Source organism: Gossypium hirsutum, chromosome D02, assembly GCF_007990345.1.
Source record: "Gossypium hirsutum isolate 1008001.06 chromosome D02, Gossypium_hirsutum_v2.1, whole genome shotgun sequence".
NCBI lineage: Eukaryota > Viridiplantae > Streptophyta > Magnoliopsida > Malvales > Malvaceae > Gossypium > Gossypium hirsutum.
The window spans coordinates 12,525,451-12,549,410 of record NC_053438.1 but is presented as its reverse complement, the minus strand read 5'-3'; the positions used below and the strand labels follow the sequence as shown (position 1 = coordinate 12,549,410).

At 35.8% G+C, this 23,960-nt stretch overlaps 1 protein-coding gene and 1 long non-coding RNA gene across 2 annotated transcripts; one reads left to right on the top strand and one right to left on the bottom strand.

Moving 5' to 3' along the window:
• The first annotated feature begins 203 nt into the window (after positions 1 to 203).
• Positions 204 to 14,550, top strand: LOC107910364 (histone-lysine N-methyltransferase ASHH2). The gene is made up of 19 exons (XM_016838184.2): positions 204 to 391; positions 542 to 596; positions 776 to 4,526; positions 4,719 to 4,923; positions 5,994 to 6,163; positions 6,285 to 6,364; positions 7,331 to 7,462; positions 7,593 to 7,709; positions 8,464 to 8,556; positions 9,054 to 9,131; positions 9,565 to 9,621; positions 10,417 to 11,155; positions 11,234 to 11,289; positions 11,504 to 11,583; positions 11,684 to 11,766; positions 11,870 to 11,949; positions 12,790 to 12,869; positions 12,962 to 13,007; positions 13,124 to 14,550. The coding sequence occupies exons 3-19, from the start codon at positions 830 to 832 to the stop codon at positions 14,279 to 14,281; spliced, it is 6,951 nt and encodes a 2,316-aa protein (XP_016693673.2). The 5' UTR covers positions 204 to 391; positions 542 to 596; positions 776 to 829; the 3' UTR covers positions 14,282 to 14,550.
• Positions 14,551 to 17,855: 3,305 nt separating this feature from the next.
• On the bottom strand, positions 17,856 to 19,787 carry LOC121214618 (uncharacterized). The gene is made up of 3 exons (XR_005910199.1): positions 19,722 to 19,787; positions 19,162 to 19,247; positions 17,856 to 18,134 (listed from the first exon to the last, which is right to left on the bottom strand). It is a non-coding gene; the product is annotated as an uncharacterized lncRNA (long non-coding RNA).
• Positions 19,788 to 23,960: the final 4,173 nt, after the last annotated feature.

The window sequence follows — 23,960 nt, the reverse complement described above, 5'->3', positions numbered from 1 at the left end:
AAAAGAAAAAAAAATCGTCTGAACACATTTTCCAACAAAAACAGATATATAATCAGAATTTAAAAAAAAAAACAAAATTCTAATAGGAAATGGCAACAACACCCATGAGAAATACACGTGTCAAATGGGAGAGCATAAAGTATCGGTGTCCTAATCAAACTCGGCTTACAAATTAAAGAAGGAAAGGTCAAAATTGATACTTTAATATCTCATCTTCCTTTCCTTCTTTCTTTTTTTCCCTTTTTTTTCCTTCTCAATTTTTCTCTCTCGTATTCCTTTCTCCCAAACAGGTTTATAAAAAAAATATTCTTTTTTTTAATAAAATAAAAAGATATAAAAACGGCCTTTTTCTTCCTTCTTCAACGGCCTCGTTCCTCTTCTCTCTAACAAAGTATTTTTTCTCTTTTTACTTTTTTTGTTGAATTTAATTTTTTCTTCGTGGTTAATTATTTCAATGCATTATCCTTTTATTATTATTATTATTTTGGGATATATGCATTAGTGTTTAGATTCTGAGATGATGGGTTTTTCGATTGTGCAGAGATAGGGATTCTAGGGTTTTCTCCGAGGTTCTTCCCAGAGAGAGCTTTGATAAGGTAATGTTTTTAGTTGTTATTTTTTTATTAAGGTTTTATTGGGAACGATATGATTAAAAGGGAGCTAGGGATTCGTTGGCGGTGAATTTGAGGTTGCATTGTATTGGTGAAGGGGGATGTGCTTGATTTTGATTATTGGGTCAAACTTTTTTTTTCCTTTTTTTTCACTTCTTATGTAGGTTTGGAGTAATGAGTTTGCAGCATTGTTGATAATTTGTTTGGAAACAACTGAGATGGGTTCGTGTGGGAATATGACTTTTGTTAACGAACCTTCGCGTGAAGTTGCTTCTGCTGCTGCCGAGCAACATTTGTGCTCTGAGTCAATGGGGAAACTTGTCTCTGAGCAACGGGCTTGCGTTGTGATTGATTCTAATGGGGACTATGCTAGTGAACCGGGTGAAGATGAAAACAGTGCTTGCAAAAGGTCTGGGGATATTGATTGCAAAGTTGGAATAAAGGGTGAGGCCCAAATTGTTGGTTCTGGTACGAAGGGCTTGATGGGTGGTGAATGTTGTGAAAACTCAGTTTGTTTGAAGAAAAATGGGGGTGAAATTGCTGATGCTTCTTGTTCAAAAGCATTGGTGGGTGATATGTGCGGTGATAGTGTGGTTTGTTTGGAAAATAATCAGGGTGACCTTATGGGTGATTCTGGCTTGAAGGAATTGATGGGCAATGCGAATGATGATACTGTGGTTTGTTTGAAAGATGAGGGTGAAATTATGAATGATTCTGATTCAAAGGAATTGATGGATGATAGGTGCAGGGATTGTATAGTTTACTCAATCGAAAATCAAGGTGAAAAAGAGGATGGTTCTTTTCCACTTGACTTGAGGAGTGATACATATCGTGATAGTACAGTTTGCTCCATTGGAAATCAGGGTGAGAATGTAGATGGTGCTGGCTCGAAGGAATTGATGGTTGATATGTGTGGTGATGCTATGGTTTGTTTAAATGATAATCAAGGTGAAAATCCAGATTGCTCTGGGCCAGAGGAATTGATGGGTTATGTTGATAATACAGGTTATTCAAATGAAATTCAGTGTAAAAATGTAGATTCTGGTTTGAATGAACTGAAGGGTGATAGGATCAGTGATCATGGGGTTGGTTTGAATGAAAATCAGGATGATGTTGACATTCATGATTCAGTAACTGATGTGTGCTTGGAAAAAAGTGGACCTTCTGGAGAGGATGGTACAAATGCTGCTAAAGGATCACTAGGCTTGTCTCAGGACAAAAACACTGCTGCTTTGAGCAGTGGCATAGAGATTTCTACTAACTGTGAAGATCAGATGAAGGGTGACAATGAAAATGTGGTTGGTTTGATGTTAAAAGAATGTATGGGCAATAACCAAGGTAGGATTTGTTTGACTGGGAATATGGATGTAGATGATCATCTCGACTCAGAAAATGATGTTTCACAGGATGGGGAAATGCCAATAGAACTGAACACAATGTCTACTTCACCTAGAAGTTCCGTTAAACTGGATAAGCAGGATGACGATGAGAGGGTCAATGGTTCCATTCTTCAAAGGATTTTGGAATATGGGGAAATGAAGTTTGAAGAGAAAAATGATGCAGTAGAGAGGAAAGGGACTGATGTTCTGAACCAAATATTGCTTTCAGAGAACTTTAAAGGGCCCTTTGAGTTAATAGATGCAACTGGTGAACACAAGAGTAAGGATGGTATGAGTACCTATTGTTCCTCTTCGGAAGTAGCTATGGAAGAAAAACGAGAGGTATTAACTGAGGTTGAGGCTAATATTTGCAACCAAATGTCATCTATTCAGGGTAGTCACTTGGCTTCAACATCAATAGGCATTGGTGATTGCAGGAGTGATTGTCCCCGACAAAATGACCTGAAGGATAGTAACACTATCGTGGGTCCTTCTCTAGATGGGGAAAGTGGTGCTTCACCCGTGATAGAATCTGATACATGCGGCAAGATATCTACTTCATGTTGTGTTGAGACAATTTCCAACTTACAACAAACAGGTGATTCAGTGGGTAGTTGTGATGGGCATAACCAGAAAGATGATCTCAGTAGCAGTGGTCTCTCATTGGAAAGTTTTCCTAAACCTGTGGAAACTAAAAGTACTGATGATTTATGCATTGAGTTGCTAGCTTCAAGGAGATTATTTGACACACAGAAGAATGCACAAACTGTTGGTAATGATATTAGTGATTCATCAGGAGATGGTGTTGCAGAGGTTTCTGAGGGGAGGACTGATTTTCTTGCATATACAAAGGCTGAGATTTCCAGTGAAATAATAATAAATGCCAAAGGAAAGGCCTGCAACTCGAACAGGGATTCTTTTGAGCAAGGTGCAAACTGTCTTTGTGATAAATCAACTTCTTTGTCATGTCAGCCTGTTGATGTTGTTGAAAATGGCTTGTCTGGTCGGTTGGATCCACAAGATCTTTTGGCAAAGGATGCATGTGCTGCAATTAGTTCTAGCAGTTCAATTGACTGTTCTGGACAAGGAGAAAATGAAGGGAAGGATATCGTCAAGGCTGATTGTGTTTTAGAAACTAAAAATTATCCAACCACATCTTCCTCTTCTCGAAAGGGCAGACAGAAAGGTAAATCAAGCCGAAAGACTCCTGCCAAAAGGGGTGCTAGAAACTGCAGTAGCACAAAGCTGCGTCACCCACACGAAAGTATGGAATTCCTTTTCAAAGCTACAAGAAGGAAGAGAAGCTGTTCATCAAAACCAGCTCGTTCTTCCATTTGGGGATTGTTCAGTAACATTGCCAAATTTATTGAGCCATGCCCTGATCCTTCATGTAATGAAGTGCAGAATCGAAAACCTTCTAAAGCTAGGGGTGGACGAGGAAGTGGGAAACGAAGCAAAAACCGAGCTGGTCAAAACAGAAAAGAATCAAGTGGGCTAAGTAACACTTTAACCAGTTGCCTGCGTCTGAAGATTAAAGTGGGCAAGGAAGTTGCTCCAAGTAATGTGAATACTTTGGTTGCAGAAGTGGTTGATCCATCAGTTCTTATTGGTACTTCTTTTAGTAATTATGGGAAGGAAACCAATTTACAATATCCTACAGTAGCAAATATTGTTGAAGATAAAGTAGAACTGGGTAGTGAAATGCGGTTTCAGTCCAAGGAGGATCAAGAAATGGTGAAAACATGCTCTGATGTTTTTCTTACAGAAGTAAAACTAGCAAATAAGGCTGTCAGGTGTTCTGAAAATCTTGAGAGGTTGTCTGAAGATGCTACAGATAGTTCCCTTATAAGTCAGTCTGATGCAGTTGCTGAAGCATCTCAAGAAGCAATAGAGAACAAGTGTATGGACCCTGGAACTTCACCAGATTCAGAAGTAATCAATACAATTCCTGATGCACAAATTGGGTTAATACACCAAGAAGAGTCGCTTGATACTGTTTTGAATACTTCTGGGCCTTTAGCTTCTCCTAGAGGTGCTAAGACTAGCAAGGGTAGCAAGAGGGGAAAAAAGGATAATCATAGATCTCCTGGTACAGCCAGCACTAGGAAAGCTAAATCATCTAAGAGTCGCCGAAGCAGAGAAAAAACAACAGGTAATGGACTTGTCTCCATCGAGGCTCTTACTTCATCCTCTGCTGCAAATTCTTCAAGAGAGAATTGGATTGGAGTCCCCAAAGAGGCAACAGAAATGGAAAATAGTATGGATATTAAAGATTGTTGCAGTCCTGATGTTCCAGATACAAAGAACACTAAGCATTTCTCTTCCTCTAATAGCAAGTGCAATCAACTTTCCAAAAGTTCAAGATCTCAGGGAGCGAGCAAGGGAAAGTCCAGAGTCTCTGATTCTGTCAAGAGCAGGAAAGCAAAAGGTTCTAAGCGGAGGGGAGACGAGTCGAAGTCAGTAAGTAAGAGCAAAGTAAAGGAGAAATGCTCTGATGAGGAGATTGTAGCCAGAGGAGGAAAGAGCCCAGTAACAGGTACTGGAACTTTAAGGATTTGTGTAACTATTTCTTCCCTCCTCCCCTGTTCTTCTCATCTTATTGTTATAATTAGTCTCTAATAATTTTCACATATCAGTTGTCATTCTTCTTCCTTTCCATTGGGATAAATTGATTCGGAATAGAAGTTGGAGACTGTTTTAACTATTTTTGCAATAGTTGGTGCTGCAGGAAATCAGATTTCAGATGATAATGAGCACTTAAATACTGGAAACAGTATTGAATCTGCAAACATGGTTAATGTTGACTTGGTACCAGATGGTGTCATGGAGCAGCATACACAGCCTGATAATGCTTGGGTGCGTTGTGATGATTGTCATAAATGGCGGCGAATACCAGTTTCACTTGTAAAGTCAATTGATGAGGCGTACCATTGGTATCTATCATTTCATACACCTCTTTATTATCTTAGAATGCAATTTATGTGAAAATTTTTATCAAATGCTGGTGGTTCCTTGTTTGTTTTGTTAGCTCTTAAATGTTTGAGAACAGTCAACCACTTGTCCAAACACATTACAAATTTGATTTAGGAAGGATTGCTTGAATAGTCAGTTAATTTATGCTTTTCTCAGCCTGATTCTGGTATGGGTATCTATGCAATTTGGACTTGAATGTCGCTTCCATCCAGGTTCTGAATAGATTTTGGGGGCTGTGTTGCTTCCACAGTAGTGAATCTATGGAAATTGCCTGACCACCTTAATTTCTTTCACAGAAGATTCTAATTGTTGCATGTTACTGCTTATTTGTAAGATAAAAGAAGAAAAGTCACATTTTAATTGAGCTAAATCAGGATGGTTTTAACATCTATGGCTGATGCATTATTATTATTTTTAAAGTAAAAGGAAATATATGAACAGTTACTGTGCATGGTTTCGAGATCTGGTCTCTATTCAATTCATATTTTACTTTGAGCCACTTTATTGGGAAGAAATTGCCGTCTCACTGGATTTTTGACTTCCTTTTAAGATTTTAATGGTGGAATCTGTATGAGAGGGATGCTGTTTATCCTATCTCTGTTAAGTCCACTTTTTATCCATGGAAGTCTTCTTTATGATTTCAGGATTCCTTAGCCTTCAGGAGAGGTGTGCAAGACTTACTGACCTCTATTGCTAATTGTTTGTTGTGTTTCTCTTGAGCCTGAGGTGATACGTTATCAACTTGTGGAAACTTAATTGTTCTTCTAATGATCGCAGTCTTCATAGACCATGGCATCTTACTATCTGATTGAATGTTTTATCTTCTGATTGAGCTTGTGTTGCATAATATGTTCTCCATTTCAAGTGTGTTCTCATTTTGTATCTTTTCATAAGCTTAGATACATACAAAACGTAATCTCTTTACTTTCCTCAAGTTTTTGACTTAAGACATTGGTGACTTTTGTCTTGTTGCACCGAGTGAAGCAGTCTGATGTCTTAGAATATTTCTATTTTGTTATTTACTTGGAAGGGTCTGTGGGGACAACGTGGATAAAGCATTTGCTGATTGTTCAATCCCACAAGAGAAGTCCAATGCAGATATTAATGCTGAGTTGGGGATATCTGATGCTGAGGAAGATGGTTGTGATGGTTTCAATTATAAGGAATTGGAAAAGGGATTTGAAACTAAACGTATGACAGGTATAATGTTTTCTATTGATAGCCAAACTGCATGAATGAATTGTAGATAGACGCCGTTTTAGTATAATGATTATTTTCCTTTTTGATCATCCTTTCTTACTCACTTTCCAATTTATTGCAGTGTCGCCACCTTCACATTTTTGGCGTATTGATAGTAACCAATTTTTGCACCGTGGCCGGAAAACTCAAACCATTGATGAGGTCCAACTCTGAGCCTAATTTGATTCCGTTATATATTTACATACTACTGAGTCTGCAGTTGGATTTTTCATCTTGTCAGTATACTCATTCCATTTTGTTGTGATGCTAATAATGATCGGAGGGGCTTCCTCTATTAACTCAATGTGAAAATATAGGTATTACTGTAAGATGCAACATTTCAGTCTTAAGTTCTAACATATGGATGGTGCTTCTAAAGATTATTAACCAACATCAGTTAGAGGATCTGTTAGTCATGGTTCAAAGTAAATGCTACAAACAGGGAGATAATATAAAAAATGCATCTTGCTTGGTTATCAAAGGCAGTATGACTTTATCTTGGAGGGGAAGCTTATTAATCTTTTTAGGTCTTTTGATTCTTATTTATTTCCACCTTTTCCTTCCTATAGATTTTATGCTGACATAGTGATTCATGTGATAATATAATGTAGTTTTTATTTTTTGAAACTACATTAATGTATCACATGAGCTCACTATGTCAGCATAAGAACTAATGGATGGGATCCTCTATTGCTTCTTACTTTAAGGGGAGGGGAGGGGTTTGTGGCAGGAAGTATTTCCTATGTTTTAACTACTTCATCACCTTCTTCACTTATTCTTGTTTAATGTCTAGGGCTCTAGGTCTAGGCTACACTACTAAGGTTAGATTTTTTGAATTACTTGATCTCCCCAAGTAAGGCCTTGGTGGTAGAATTTGATCCCATGTCTTGGATAAATAACTTTATAAGTTAAGCTCTTTCACTCCTCTTTTTCCTTGCTTTAATTTTCTTTCAGTGCATCACAAATATTGGCATATAATATAAACTTTAACTGAATTGGAGAAAAGAACAACTTAACTTTTTCTCTCTGATTCCATTCTTTCATTGTCAGATTGATACTTTTGTGGTTATATTGTTTGCTCTTGTGTTTCTTTTTCTGTAATTAACATTTCAGTTAAATTTTAAGCAGATAATGGTTTGCCAGTGCAAACGACCTCCGGACGGTAAGCTTGGTTGTGGGGATGAATGCCTAAATCGGATGTTGAATATTGAATGTGTTCAAGGCACTTGTCCTTGCGGGGACCTCTGTTCAAATCAACAGGTTCTTCACTGTTTTTAGTAGATGACAATATACAATCTTTTTGCAGTATATATTTGGTTGTCTTTGTTTCTAACTTCTAAGAAGACTTCTTTTTAAGAGTATTATTTTCTTCCAAACCTCTATTTTGCAGTTCCAGAATCGCAAATATGCGATGATGAAGTGGGACAGATTTGGTAAGAAAGGTTTTGGGCTGAGGATGCTAGAGAATATATCTGCTGGTCATTTCCTTATTGAATACGTTGGAGAGGTAAACACATGATTTGTTTTATGGTACTTTTATGCTTGTTGATCTTGACAGACTTGTTGAACTTATAGTCAAATTCAAGTTATGGCTTTTTTTATATTTCATTTTTGTAATTGTTTAAGTAGATGTTACCTTTATGTAAACCACAGCCATAATGAACACTGTAGTTGAGGCTTCCACCCCTTAATAGACTTTTAGGTAAAAGCACCTAATGTATTGTCAAATGGATTTGCTGAGTAAGCATGCTTAAGGCATTGTTCTGCTGTGTCATGGGTGAGCTTCATTATCTAGTTTATATAATCTATGCACTGTCTGAAGCAGTAAAGTGCAGTAAAGTCTGTTTCTTTTCAACTTTCTTCAATGGGAATTAAGGATTCATATCCTAGAGGAAGGACAAAGTTCGGTGTATCTAGTTATTATTATGATCTCTCAATTATTGTGTCATATGATATCATGTTGACTGTTGGTTTTTTGTGCAAGCCATTTTCCAAATCTGATAGCAAGTTAACCAATTCCTGTCTTACTCAACTGAAACTTTCTCTTATTTTTTATGTATTCAAAAGCTACATTTTTTGTTGTACAAGAAAGAAAGACATAATTGTTGAAGGCCTGTTGTTGTCTGATCCATAATTCATGCATGAAATAATTCTGATTGTCCAGGCAGTATAGTGGGGATGTATATTATGCTGACTCTACTTTTGTAGTCACTATATATATGTATAATTATGGGTGGCATTTTAATTATTTGGTTCATCAGGTTCTTGATATGCAAGCTTATGAGGCTCGGCAAAAGGAGTATGCTTCTAGGGGTCAGAGGCATTTCTATTTCATGACATTGAATGGCAGTGAGGTTTGGATGATATCCTTTTCCATTCATATTTTACAAACATAATATGACCATCAACTAGCATACAACTCTGATAGTAAGAAGGCAGTAGCAAGTGAAGAAAGTTTAACCATCTCCTGTCTGTATTTGGTATTGTTAATTTAATTATTAAACGCTTAGTACATGTATGCGTACATAGCTGGAAACATAGTTTTGTGCACTTATTTAAAAAGTAGCTTTTATTTATTCTTCATGATAAACCCTTTTATCACTGAAAGTGCTCTCGAGAAACAAAGGATGCTTCCTTGCAGCTTTAGCTTTGCCTTTAAAATTCATGCTTTATATGCCATTGCAGCACCATGTTTGCTCATAATTGTAATTATCCATTTGTCCTGAATGATATTTTCCTTAGTTTTCTCAGTTTATTTTGTTTATCAATAAAATCCAGTATGTTGTATATTTTTTTGGTCAATTTATTACTTCGATGGTTTGGTCTCAAGGATAGTTTTCCCTTGTTCCAGGTAATAGATGCATATGTAAAGGGAAATCTGGGGCGCTTCATTAACCATAGCTGTGATCCCAATTGTCGTACTGAAAAGGTGATGCCCACCTCCTTTTATAATGCGAGGATATCTCCACTATATGGAACCTATTAAAAGCTAGATTGATAAATTTATTTTGGGGATTTCTGTTACGAACTTTTCTTTTGGAATTTGATTTGCCAAATCTACTAGTATCACAGTCATCTTTGCCTTTTTAGGTTTTGTTCGTGAACTGACCATGGCTTTAAACTATTTTTTTATATTAATAATATATCAATATGTTAAGTCAAACTTAGATTATAAGGGTGTAATAAAATTAGCTTCTTGTTTTGCTTTTCTCCCTTGGTGACCTCTGTACCTTTCTATGTCTTTGGGGCTTGTCTCTGTATATCGTTTGGTCAATCATATTTTGATGTTTTCCTTGTTTATGTTTCCTGAATATAAATATGGCTAACCTTGTTTCCGTTGTCTTTATCTTTCTCATGAGCAGTGGATGGTGAATGGTGAAATTTGTATTGGACTGTTTGCATTGAGAGATATAAAAAAGGTAAGTTTGCAGAGCATGTTATTGATGCCAAGCATAATATGGGATCTTGCATTTACTTTTCTTTTTTCTGGTTTGGCTCATACATACAACTTGAATTTCACATAACTGATCTACCGAATTCCTTTAAGTTGAGATAGTTGAGATTTTGAGCTCCTAGTCCAAGTTCTCAAGTCTTAAAAGTTTGAAATTTTTTCTTTTTCCAAACATAAACCCCAAGAATTTAGTTTGTTCAGCGTGACTCCTAAGTTCCCGACAAGCCCTGTTAGTAGATTTCTGCCATATATTAGCTGGTTAGTCTTTTATTGAGGCTAATGACTAATTCCTGCTACCATGTTGAGTGGCTGGCAGAATACAAAGATTAATGATAAAATGCCTATTCTAGAGGCACTTCCTCATAACAAGACAAAATACTTAATTAGCGAGTTGAGAAACATTAAGTTGATCAGTAAACTTCATAGTAGCCACGCGTGATTCATGAATCCCCAATGTCAGAAAATTTAATGCAGTTGCTGTCCTTTCTACTGAAGATTTAAATAAACCAAAAACAGAGGGGAAAACCTCAATAGTCAAGATAATAGCTTAAGGCTAAACTGGAGCAAGCAGAATCCGATGTTTAGGCAGAGAATTTTTGGAGGGTATAGGGTACATGGACTGAACTTGAAGAAATTGTTATGCCATTTCACAGATACACACACATATATACACGTGTGTGTGTGTGTATGTCTGTGTCTTGTCTTCAGTTGCATGAGAAGTCATCTTCGTATATATGTGTGACGAGCTTGGTATATTTGTTAGGGTGAAGAGGTTACATTTGACTACAACTATGTGAGGGTATTTGGAGCTGCTGCAAAAAAATGTCACTGTGGTTCACCTCATTGTCGGGGTTATATAGGTGGTGATCCACTTAGTGCTGAAGTCATTGTTCATGATGATTCGGATGAAGAATCTCCTGAACCGATGATGCTTGAAGATGGTGAAACCTGGACTGGTTTTAAAGATGTTTTATCTAGATCAGGTTCCTCTGATGGTGCAGCAATGCAATCTGTGGAGAGTGTAATAACTGATGGTGTACTGAAGCCTGAGAATATGCCAGAAGCTGAGGACTCTGTGAACCGTTCTGCTTCTGCCACATCAGAATTGAACACAGTTGAAACTGAAGAAGCTTCGCCTGTGACAATTGCCAGTGAATCTGTTAAGCCAGATGGTACCGAGGAACAGAAGGCTATGAACAAAACCTCATGTTCCATTCAGAAATTAGATGCTTCTCAAGATATGTCAGATAATAGATTATCTTCCGATGTTATTGATGCTAATAAGAAGTCAAAGTCTGATGCTGCAGAAGACAAACAGGTTTCTGCAAAATCACGCCCCCTGATGAAGACTTCTCGTTCATCCAGTTCTATTAAGAAGGGGAAGATTAGTAGTAATTCTCTGAGTGGAAATAAGGTTCAGACGACATCCAACAAATTTCAAGTGTCAACTGTCAAGCCCAGAAAATTCTCGGAAAATTCTAGTACTTGCCGTTTTGAAGCAGGTTAAGAAACCTCTTATCTTTAGAATGAGATGTTTGTAAATTTTCATTTTACTGATACATACAATTGGATGCTTGCAGTGGAGGAGAAACTTAATGAGTTGCTGGATTCTGTGGGGGGAATAACAAAACGAAAGGTTAGTGGTGAAGTTTTTAAATTAGCATTTTTTTTTCTTTTTTCTTTTCATCATTTTTACTAGCTTGCTCTCTGCTTTGGCATCTCTTCTAGTCATACTAAGATGATACTTATTTTAATGAGGAAATTATGTGGATTTTCTTGTATTGCATCATGCTTCTTTATTTCTGAATTTTATACCTGATAATTTCATTGTACATTTTCATTTGTGACAGGATGCTTCTAAAGGCTACTTGAAGCTTCTGCTTCTCACAGCTACTTCCGGTGATAGTGGTGGTGGTGAAGCAATTCAAAGGTCAATTTAGTTTCTCTTATTTTAGATACCTTAATAACATTATACTTTGTGCACACTATGTAAGTTTCCAGTCTCTGATTCTGGCTTTCTCCTTGTGCAGCAATCGAGAGCTTTCAATGATTCTTGATGCACTTTTAAAAACAAAATCCGGACATGTGCTGACCGATATAATTAACAAGAATGGTATTCTTTCCCAACTTTTGCTGCACAGCATCCAATTATGGGTACTTCACTTCAGTTGCATCTCTATTGGCTTGTAAATAATGGCTGTTGCTTTGGTTTTCAGGTTTGCAGATGCTACACAACATAATGAAGAAATACAGAAAGGACTTTAAAAAGATCCCTATTCTTCGGAAGCTTCTAAAGGTGCAGTGTGGAAACTGTGTTGTTGCATTGTTATTTTGTGGTGATTATATAATGATATTTGTGAATATGCTATGCATGCCATTTCTAGTATTGCTTCTTGGAATTTAAGTTGCATCATAATATTTTAATTGAATGGTAGTAAAAAGGATGTACTCCCCTTTTCCTATTTTCAGGGAAAAAATATCGAGGAAAGCATTCATTATCATGGGTTAAGTGCTTTCCTTCAATGGTTATTTTCAACAGTAGTATTTGCATTTTACTGCTGAATGAAATGGCCTCAATGCTTAAGTAGTTTGCTTTGAAAGAAAAAACAGTTTGGCAGCATACGATTCACCCGTAATTCTAAATTAAATGATGATCTGCTGCTGTGCCTGGTTAAGTCGGTGATAGTGCAGACAGATCATCTTTTTAGTTTTCCACCTCTTTTGCATAATTGTCTTTTTTGGATAATCTTCACCTTCATTTGAAGTATAAGGATATTTACTTAAGCAGCTCTTTTAGGACACGGTAAATGGTGCATCCCAAGGGTAAGGTTCCTTTATGTAGGAGGAAAACTTGAAAAAAAAACAAAAAAAACAGAGCAATATGAATGCCTTTTGCCTAGTCTGCCACTACCATGGCAGAAAATTTCGCATAAGATTCATTTAGTATATATGTGCATTTGTGTGCGTGTAAGGATGGTTTGTTTATCTGAATATCTCACTTTTTTGGACAATACAAAAAGCTTGATAATCCAGAAGTTTCAAGCTATGATGATAAAGTGTCATGCGAACTTGAAATTAAATAAGAAAATTCTGTGGAAAATATGACAAGACTACAGCTTGCAACTTATTTCTGCAGGTTTTAGAGTATTTGGCAGGCAGGGGAATTCTTACACAGGAGCATATTAATGGAGGTCCTTACTGTGCTGGAAGGGAGAGGTTAGAGAATATAACTGAGTTTTGTTTTGATTGAACATGCTTTTCTGTCTTTTCTGTATCTTTACATGAAAGCCATGCTTTCTCATGCACAGCTTTAGGGAATCGATTCTGTCATTCACAGAGCATGATGACAAACAGGTATTGACCGACAAACATTCTCTTTTATTGTTTAATAGTATAGCTTCTGTAATCTATGGACTAGTCTTCTTTCCCTGGATGTATTTTGGATCTAATTGTTTATACCTGTCTTACAGGTCCATCAAATAGCCCGAAATTTTCGAGATAAGTGGATTCGAAAACCTGTTAGAAAGCTTGGCTACAGGGACAAGGATGAGGGCAGGATGGAGTTTTTTAGGGGTTTGGACTGTAACAGGGTTTCAGCATCTCACAATCATTGGCGTGACCAGGCCATACGATCTACTGAAGCAATTAATTGCATCATGCAATCTGTGGTTGGATCAACTTCATCAGATACTTCTACCCGAGAGGGTGGTTCCTCGTTATCAGTTTGTCTTTCCCAAACCAACAGTACCAGAATTCGCAAGCGGAAAAGCCGCTGGGATCAGCCAGCGGATACAGAGAAAATTGATTCTCAGTCACCAAAGAAACTCGAATGTAGCTTGTTATCTGCTTTAGGTCAAGCAACACCAGATCAGATAGAGAAGATGAACAGTGGGGATAACAAATGCCAAGACAGTTTTTCCAAAGGTGAAGCTATTAACATTGAGAATGGAAACCAACGCTTTCAGCAGGATGCTCCACCAGGGTTCTCATCTCCTCTCAATGCATCTTTGGTGTCGTCTACTGCTCCATCAACTGCTACAGGTTTCCCTCCACCTAAAGTTGGTCAGTTGAAGTGCCCTGATGTGGTTATTGCTCATCCACAGAAGAGATTCATTTCACGTTTGCCTGTTTCATACGGAATCCCACTGCCCATTTTCCAGCAGATCAGATTACCAGAAGGTGAAAGTCTAGAAAGTTGGGCAATAGCCCCTGGCATTCCTTTCCACCCGTTTCCGCCTTTACCTCCATGTCCCCCCGATAAGAAAGACACTAAACCAGTTTCTGCTGCTCTCTCCACTGGAATTAATGCCGACTCAAAAGAAGGGCAACAGGAGAGCCGTCGACCTTCCACTAGTTGTCCTGATGAGAGCGTTGCAAGCACAGCTGGTGGAAACCACCCAGATTCAGACATTCCAGGTACTGACATCCAACAGACATTGAAAAGAACGAGAGAATCCTCATATGATTTGGGTAGGAAGTACTTCAGACAACAGAAACGAAAAGGACCGCAATGGGATAAATCTGAAAGCTTGGGAAACAACCATACAGGTGAGATATGCTGCATAGATGTAGGAAATATAAACAATGAGCCCCGGAATTCATATTACTCGGATGATATAAACCAGTAGAACTGGAAAGAAGGTCCCAAAGATCTTTTTATCTGGAATCACAGTGCCCATCCAAATCAACATTATTGATTTATAGAAAAATTTTCTGAGAACTGGATTTTCTTTCATTTCATACATTTGATGTATTTTCCCTCAATTCTTTGTTTCCTGGGTTTAAGTTCCAGTGGAAATGTGTAACTTTATTCGATTACCAACTTGTGAAGGTAATTAATCTCAGGTTCTTTGTGATTAATGGTGTTTGCCATCTTGGAGGTGGCATTTTGTGTTCATCTTATTCTGTTTTGGCTTTTCAAGAAAGGATATGGTGTTTGCCGGCTTAGTTTTGCATTCACTATCCATCAGCAGCATTGGACAATCTGTTTCTATATGGCATTGCTTGAATGATCGGTGGATCATTTCATCAAGCTTCGCATTTTCCTCCCCTACTGTTTCAATTGATATTAAATTTATAATCGTTTTAAATGTAATGCAATCAAAAACCCATTCCTAGTAACAATTTAAATCTTACCTTTGATCCCAATTTGGATTAGGGGTGAGTGTTATTGTACTGCTGGAAGTTATTTCTAATGTCTAAATTCTAAATATATTTAATTTTTTATTTTTTATTTAATTTATAAAAATAATATAAAATATTTTGTAAAATTTCAAATTAAATAAACTCTTATTTCGAAAAAAGTTGTGATTGAAAACATATTAAATAAAATTCAGCACAAGGCGAAGTCAAATATTTGAGTGGAAAACAGGGCAGAGAAAAACCCATCCGTATTTGCAATTTTGCATTGTACTCAAATCTATATACATTTTGAGAGTTGATAGAATGCAGACAAATTACATTCATAAATAGATTAATTCAATTGAATTAATAATTGTACAATCAATTGCATAGTTCATTCAATTAGGTTCACGAAAATATGCATGCACATAATGTGGATATATTAGTGTTACTGGCCAAAGTGCAAAGCCCGTGACCATGGCAGAAGATGCGCCTCATGGAGGTCTATCGATTAAATGGGGAACATTTAACCCACGAGAACTGACCCGATTCAAAAAATTATTGGAAAAGTCTGTCAGATTGAAGCCAAGTTGACCCGATAATGAAAATATAGCAACTTAGGCTATTTCTAGTAAGTAAGGGAATCATATCTTGTAGATTTGATATGATATGATGTAGTCTTGTAAATCCCCAAAATTAAGGGATAGGTTAATCTCGTCCGTCAAAGTAATTAAATCTTGACCGTCGATTTTAAGGGAGCTCAACTATAAATAGAGAGCCTCCTCTTCACTTGTAAATCATTCCATTGTACTTGAATTCTTAAGAGTAATAGAATTCTGAGAGCATTTACTCAAACACCTTGTGTGCGTTCTTTTCTGTGGTTTTCTGTTGTTCTTTGTGCCTCTTTTGGCATAAGTTTGCTTCCGCTATACAAATTGGTGCCTTGGAGGAGTTTTTAAGGAATCTTCACTTCAGTAAAGGCTGACTTAGGCGAGTTTAGACGAACGGATTGCCTAAGGCCGCACGGATCACGAGATAAAAGATCTAACCCCGTGGCAAGTGGTATCCGAGATATTGGTTCGAAGGCACTGTTGGGATGCCGAAAGAAGTTATCAGTCAGAGTGAGCCAATGGAGACCCGTGGAAGGGCTAGAAAAACGAGTTGGTCAAGGGATTTATTGTCAGCTTTGGAGGGTCAAGTCGTCACTCTCGAGGAGTCCATGGAGGACGTCAAGGAGAGGATCGACGAAGTCAATGATAGAATCACTGATGGGTTGCAGTCCATGAAGGAGCAGCTCAGGGAATATGTATGGGATACTATCGGTTCCTCGAAAAATAAGCTGGCTGGGAAGGATGATGCTCTCGAGGCTATGGTGACAGCTTTGAAGGAAAAGATCAATGAGCTTAAGGGGGAGCTCAAGATTTTCAAGGCTGTCGTGGGTAATGGAATGTTGGCTTCAAAGCCGAAGTAGGAGGCAATGGATGTGCCCAAACCGAAAGCGTTTAAAGGGGCAAGGTCCGCAAGTGAAGTGGACACTTTCTTTGGGCAATGGAGCAATACTTCCGTGCGATGAGCATCGAGAATGATGCCACAAAGGTAAATACTGTTGCTATCTATTTTACTGACATTGCTTTGTTATGGTGGCAACGTAGGTCCACTGATGTGAGATGTGGTGAGACCGAGATTGGGACTTGGGAGGAGTTCCAAAAGGAGTTCAAAGCATAGTTTTACCCTGAATATGCCAAGGATGAAACTCGAGCAAAGTTATGGCAGCTTACGCAACGAGGCACAGTTAGGGAGCATGTGCGGGAGTTCAGTAAACTCATGCTCTAGATTTCTGATTTGAGCGAGAAGGAAGCATTTTTCTCCTTTACGGATGGGTTGAAACCATGGACGAAGCAAGAATTGCAACATCGAAGAGTTCAGGAACTTACCAATGCTGTAACACCCCTAATCCGTATCCATCACCGGATTAGGGTTACGAGGCATTACCGACCAAAATACAGCTCAGAGCAGTCGTTCATTTCTAAACATACAATAAGTAATATTAACTAACATACATCAAAGTCATATTTTACTTTCATGTACTGAATTATCAAGATACAATTATAACATTACTAAACTCGAATCTCCACAAATCATTTATACTAAATTCGAACATATGAATCATAAAGTCAACCAAATCAATCATACTTTAATAGTCATGTATCACAAATAAAGCATATCTCAAAATTCAACCAATTTCAATCTGATTACCAAATCAAATCTTTCATCAAGCTAACTCATGAAAAACGAAATTGAACTAGTTCCATAATTACCAAATTCAAACCATATGGTCATCAATTAATAACAATCATACATGTGTACCACTTAACCAACTAACCAAACATATTTTACTATTATAAAACATCATATCATAATACATATACATTATAATTCTTTTAGTCGGACCTTACATCCATTCCATAAGCTTTCCCACGTGTGCATATTTAAGCCACAACTAGCCATATCAATTCATAATATTAACTAATATCAAATATATTAGTTATGAGCTTTGTACATACACATACTAGCTTAAGTTAAACTATACTATACTGCAAAATGGGCAAAATTATACAAATGCCTACAAGCATTACCCAAATGATCGAATCTCAATTGTAAGTATACTCAATCCATACACTACTTATTCAACTAACTTTAGTAATTTTCTAAGTAAAATAACTGAATTTAAACATGCCAATTTCAAATACTATATACCATGCCAAAATTTCATATACACAACCGAATCATTTAATCCTATATTCGGTCATCAAATTAGCCTCCAAAAATTCATACCATTTCCATAATGAACTGTACCTAAAAATCACTCAAACAAGCTTACCATATGTGCATGCTTAACCATTCCAACCAAAATCACAAGACCAATCACAAATACAAATTAAATCATGTATCAAGCTTACTAAATGAGCTATTACAAGTCATTCATATCATTACTCAACCAAGACATATAACCAAAACACCATTCATACATGTCATGGGACATACTTACCAAAATGTGCTTATACCATGATCAAATTTACACAACCATTAGCATTATAATCATGCCAATTTTTGCATGGCTAAATATATATATATCATCAAAACCAAACATATTAAAAACTAGCCTATACAAAATAACCAAATACATACTTAAAACATGCCAAATCATATGGCCAAATACACTTTCCATAGTAAACCAAAATAACCATAACCTAGACATGCCATATAACCAAGTCACAAAGTATATAAATACCGAAAGTATTAGCTGGATAGTGTGATGCAATCTCCGTCGACTTCCAACCCGAGCGAACGTCCCAAACACTATAAAACATAAAAAAAACACCAAGTAAGCTATAAGGCTTAGTAAGCTCGTAATGTAATAACTCATATTACTAAATAGCCACATTACAAACAATTTCATCAAGTTATAATATAGCTCATTTGATTTCACAATTCTACCTCATATTCATACACATGATTAAACAAGATTTCCACGAGTTTATTCATTGCAAAGCTCGTTTACAAATACATAAGCAACAATATATAGCTTTATTTGATCCATTATTCATTACATTTATATAGCTGAAAGAATCATGTAAATTATCGTTAAATAATTGTAATTCTCACTCAATGTGCCATATTCATATCATTAACACAATCATTGCTCATATCACACATATCATTCAATTCATACCTCATTATAGCCAAATAAACACATTTTGGCATAAAATATAATTATACACTAATAATTCTCATTAAATTACATTCGTTTAACTCTCACATAGGTTCTGAACGTACCTGTGTTGCTTAATTCAATTGAACTTTCATTCTTGTTTTAACTTTGCATGATGAACCATTCAGAATCGTTAAAGATACTCGGAAGTCTCGTATATCACATATAATGCCATATCCCAGATATGGTCTTGCATGTTATCACATATCGATACCAATAGCCCAGCTATGGTCCTACATGAATCATATATCGATGCCAATGTCCCGGACATGGTCTTCCACGAAATCACATAACGATGCCAATGTCCCAGACATGGTCTTACACGTAATCACATATATCGATGCCATATCCTAGATATGGTCTTATGCAAAGTCTCATATATCAATGCCATAGCCCAGCTATGGTCTTATACAAAATCATGTAATGCCATGGTCAAACCATGGTCTTTTCCACCAATTCGTCTTTCGTTACGAAACGATTGTGTTCGATCTTGCATTTTTACTTATTTCGAACATTTAATTTAAGCTCCACAATTAAATCAATTATATGAATACATTCATACTATCATTCATCAATTACATAAATATACACTGAAGTTTGATTATACGAACTTACCTCGACTGTTAAAACGACGGAACGGATCGACTGGTCCGATACTTTATCTTTTCTCCAATCTAGATCTGTATTTCACTTTTCTCGATCTAAATATAATCAAAATCAGCTTATTTAATTATCTCTCTATTCGATTTAATCCAAAATTTACCTTAAAGCATATTTACACTTTTTCCCCCATAATTTCACATTTTTACAATTTAGTCTTTATCACATAAAATCACAATTTCATGAAATTAAACATAAATCCAAGCTAGCTGAATTTTCCACATATCACTACCAGCCCATATTTTCAATTTATTTCACATTTTAACCGCTAAATTTCCACATTTCACAATTTAATCCCTAATTGACATTTTTATCAAAAATCACTTTATAAAAGATAAAAATCTAACATCAAATATTCATATTTCATCAAAAAATATCAAAGATCTCAAGTATGAAACAATGGAAATTCAAAAAATCTTTAACAGTTTTAGAAACGGAGGTACGAGTTAGCTAGATTACGAAGCAATGATCTCAAAAACGTATAAATTATTAAAAACCGAGCAAAAACCACTCACCAATTTGTCTTCAAAGTTTGGCTGAATAACAAGCTCTCCCATGGCTGATTTTAGGTTGAAATTTTGGTGAAGATGGATAGTGGAAGAAGATGACACAATTTGTTTTATTTAATTTAACATATAATGCCTTTTTACTTATTTAACCTTTAATAACCTTAATAACTACACCAAATGCCACTCCACTAACATCCAATATCTCAATAATGGGTTATTTATCACATAAGGACCTTCAATTTAAAATTCTATAGCTATTAGACACCTTTAGCATATAGAATGCAACTTTCGCACTTTACGTAATTTAGTCCTTTTTATCAAATTAAGCACCTAATTGATAAAATTTCTTCATGAAATTTTTACACAATCATAATATCATACTATAGATATTAAAATAATAATAAAATATTTTTTTGACTTCAAATTTTTGGTCCCGAAACTACTGTTTCGACTAGACTTATAAATCGGGCTGTTACAAATGCCATGATGGTAGCGGAGTCCTTAATGGAGCTTGTTCTGAGAAGGGACAGGTTTGAATCTTCCAAGCCCAATAGAAGGGGCAATGGTACCATGAGGAATATGAAGAGGGATATAACGATTATGGCAATACTAATAGTAGTGACAGTGGTAATGGGAAACCACGAAATAGGAAGTGAAGACCTAATAGCTCGAATGAGAAGAGGGGAAAGTTGAGATGCTACATTTGTAAGGGACCTCATATAAAGATGGACAGCCTAAAGGTATCTTCAATTTCAGCTATCAAAAGGAATGATGAGCCGGAAGAGCGAAGCCTATTGAAAAAGAGACATCGAGGGTTAATTGGATGGTGCTCATTCTGTAACAGCCCATTTTTAGTGAAATTAAAAAAGTGGTTTCGGGACCACAAATTCGAGGTTAGAAGAAAATTTATTTTAATATTATTTTATGGTCTGCAGTATGATAGAAATATCATATGAAAATTTCGTTAAGAAATTTTATCATTTACATGTCTAGCTTGATAAAAAGGACTTACAATGGATTTTGTATCGGGGTTAGCCTTATCCCCAAAAAAGAAAGATGTCATTTGGGTTATCGTTGATCGTTTGATGAAGTCTGTACATTTTATTCCGATACGTATAGATTTCTCACTTGATAGATTGACTAAGTTATATGTTTCAGAAATTGTCAGACGACATGGAGTGCCAGTCTCCATTATTTCAGATAGAGATTCGCGATTCACATCACAATTCTAGAAAAAGTTACAGGAAGCTCTAGGTACGCAGTTGCATTTTAGCACTGCATTTCACCCTCAGACTGATGGTCAATTAGAGCATGTGATTTAGATTCTTGAAGATATGATTCGGTGTTGTGTTTTAGAGTTCGAAGGCAATTGGGAAAAATATTTGCCATTAGTCGAATTTGCATATAATAATAGTTTTCAGTCAAGCATAAAGATGGCACCGTATGAGGCTCTGTATGGTCACAAATGTCGAACTCCATTGTAATGGACTGAGCTCAATGAGAAAAAGATACACAGAGTTGATTTGATTCATGAGACTGAGGAAAAAGTGAAAGTGATCCCAAATAGCTTGAAAGCAGCTTCTAATCATCAGAAATCTTACGTGGATCTTACATGTAAAGAAATAGAGTTTCATGTTGGCAACAAAGTATTTTTGAAAGTTTCGCCCTGGAAAAGAGTTCTCTGGTTCGGCCATGAAAGAAAACAGAGTCCACGATTTATTGAGCCGTATGAGATTGCTGGGAGAATCGAACTCATTGCATATCGATTAGCTTTACCGTTCGAATTAGAAAAGATTCACAATGTCTTTCATGTGTCTATGTTACGACGGTATCAGTTAAATCCTTCACATGTTAATTCTCTGATAGATGTTGAAATTCAGCCTGACATGACATACAGTGAGGAACCGATCAAAAGTCTAGCACGTGAGGTGAAAGAATTGAGAAGTGAAAAGGTAGCTTTAGTAAAAGTCCTCTGGCAACAATACGAAATAGAAGAAGCTACCTAGGAACCTGAAGAAACTATGAGAAAGCAATATCCGAACTTTTTTACTGGTAAGATTTTCAAGGACGAAAATTCCTTTAAGGGGGAGAGTTGTAACAGCCTGTTTTCAGTGAAATCGAAATAGTAGTTTTGAGACCACAAATCCGAGGTCAAAAGAAAATTTATTTTAATATTATTTATAGTCTACAGTATGCTAGAAATATCGTATGAAAATTTTGTTAAGAAATTTTATTGTTTACATGCCTAGCTTGATAAAAAGGACTAAATTGCATAAAGAGTGAAAATTGAATTCTAGTAGTTAAAAGTATCAAATAACTATGGAATTTAAAATTGGAGGTCCTTATATAGCAAATAGACTATTTACAGTAGTTAGTAGATAAGAATGATTATTCGTCATGAGAAATTTAATAAATTAGTAAGGTTAATTTTGGAAAGCTAATAAAATAATGATGATAAATGAATTAAATAATTATTATTATCATTCATTCTCATCATCTTTCATAAAAATATGGAAACCCTAGACATGGAAGCTTGAGTTTTAGCAAGCTTATTTTACTCATTTGGGTAAGTATTCTTGTCCCGTTTTTAATGATTTTTATGTTTCCGAGATCGTAATAGCTTAATCTAACTATCTCAGGGATTAATTTGCAAAAATATTAAAGTATTAGGGCTTTTTCATGGATGAGTATAGTTGAATTTTGAAGTTTTATGATAGAAAATGAAAGGTTGTTGTTAGATAAACAACTTTTGTAAAGAAAATTTTGATAAAATTATCAATTAGGGACTAAATTGAAAAGATGAAAAATTTATAGAAAAATTCTAAATTTTTTGAAATACATGGGCTACTATTGATATGTATGAAAATCGGCTAGGCTTGAATAATGATTAAAGTGTATGAATTTCATTTTTTGAGCTTATGGACTAAATTGTAATTAATTAAAAGTATAGGGGTAAAATAGTAATTTTCCAAAGATGTGTGTTGGATTAAATTGAATATGAATTATATTAAATTGAGTTAAATTCATTCGTATAGATCCAAATAGACCTAATACAGAGTTAGATCGAGGCAAAGAAAAAGTATCGGATTAGTAACCTTCGTATCTACGAAAACCTATCAAGGTAAGTTCATGTAACTAAATTATATAACTATATGTTTTAAAATTTAATGTTGTTGTGTGTGATTTTACAAATTTCCATTTGTAATTATGATCACATATCCGATAATTATCGAGTCTCGTTTGAACCTTAGAAATTCGAAGGATACAAATGACATGTCATTAAGTTTCTCGATATGGTTGTGATCCTGCATGTGTTGTGGACACACCACAGCTCTCTTGAGCTTCCCGATACTTAGCTCTTATGAGTTTCTCGATATTTGGCTTGGAGTTTCTCAATATACAGCTCGTATGAGCTTCCCGTTACTTAGCTCACATGAGCTTCTCGTTATATGGTTCGAAAGAGCTTTCCGTTTACATGCTTATATAAGTATACAAGTACATGAATTGACGGATTATAGATTTGTACACTTCGTGTGCACTACCCGTGTATCCAACGATATTTTAAATGGTTCAACGGGCAAAGTTCTGATATGAAACAATATGAGTTTGAAATGAACAATTATGAGTATATACTTGAATTACATGGAAATGATATTACATGATATGTTGAAATATGAGATGGATGATACATGTATGTGAATCTTACCTAGTGATTATGTACATCCATGTTTAATGGTTAATGAAAGTGTTACATGACTGACATGTTGAGGATATGTGTTTAGGCATTTGGCCAAATTGGTTTTGTTATATTAGCATACTTACCTTAAATGTGATTACATGGTAAGTGAATTTTCTTGTTATATGAACTTACTAAGCTTAAATGCTTACTCTGTGTTATTTTTCATGTTTTATAGTAATTCGAAAGCTCATTTTGTTTGGAAGTTGGTCGGAGCAACTTCACACTATCCATCAGCCTTTTTCGGTATAATTAGTAAATTAATTTTGGTTATAATGGCATGTATAGGTTAATTTGTCCAATGATGGCATATAAATGTTTTGTTAGAACTAGCCATTTGAATGACTTGTGATGGATAAATTTTGATGTGTATGTAAGTGGCCTTATCATGTTTGATGTGTGTTTGAAATGGTTGAATGATGGAAATCTTATAGGTATATTGATAGTTGGGTTGAATAGGTATATTCGTTAAATTATGCATATTTGTATTTGGTTATGTAGGTGAAATT

Coding starts and splice junctions, on each gene's coding strand:
- LOC107910364 (XM_016838184.2), top strand. CDS start 830: ATGGGTTCGTGTGGGAATATGACTTTTGTTAACGAACCTTCGCGTGAA. Junction 4,527..4,718: donor AGGAAAGAGCCCAGTAACAG/GTACTGGAACTT, acceptor TTGGTGCTGCAG/GAAATCAGATTTCAGATGAT. Junction 11,950..12,789: donor TTCTTCGGAAGCTTCTAAAG/GTGCAGTGTGGA, acceptor TTATTTCTGCAG/GTTTTAGAGTATTTGGCAGG.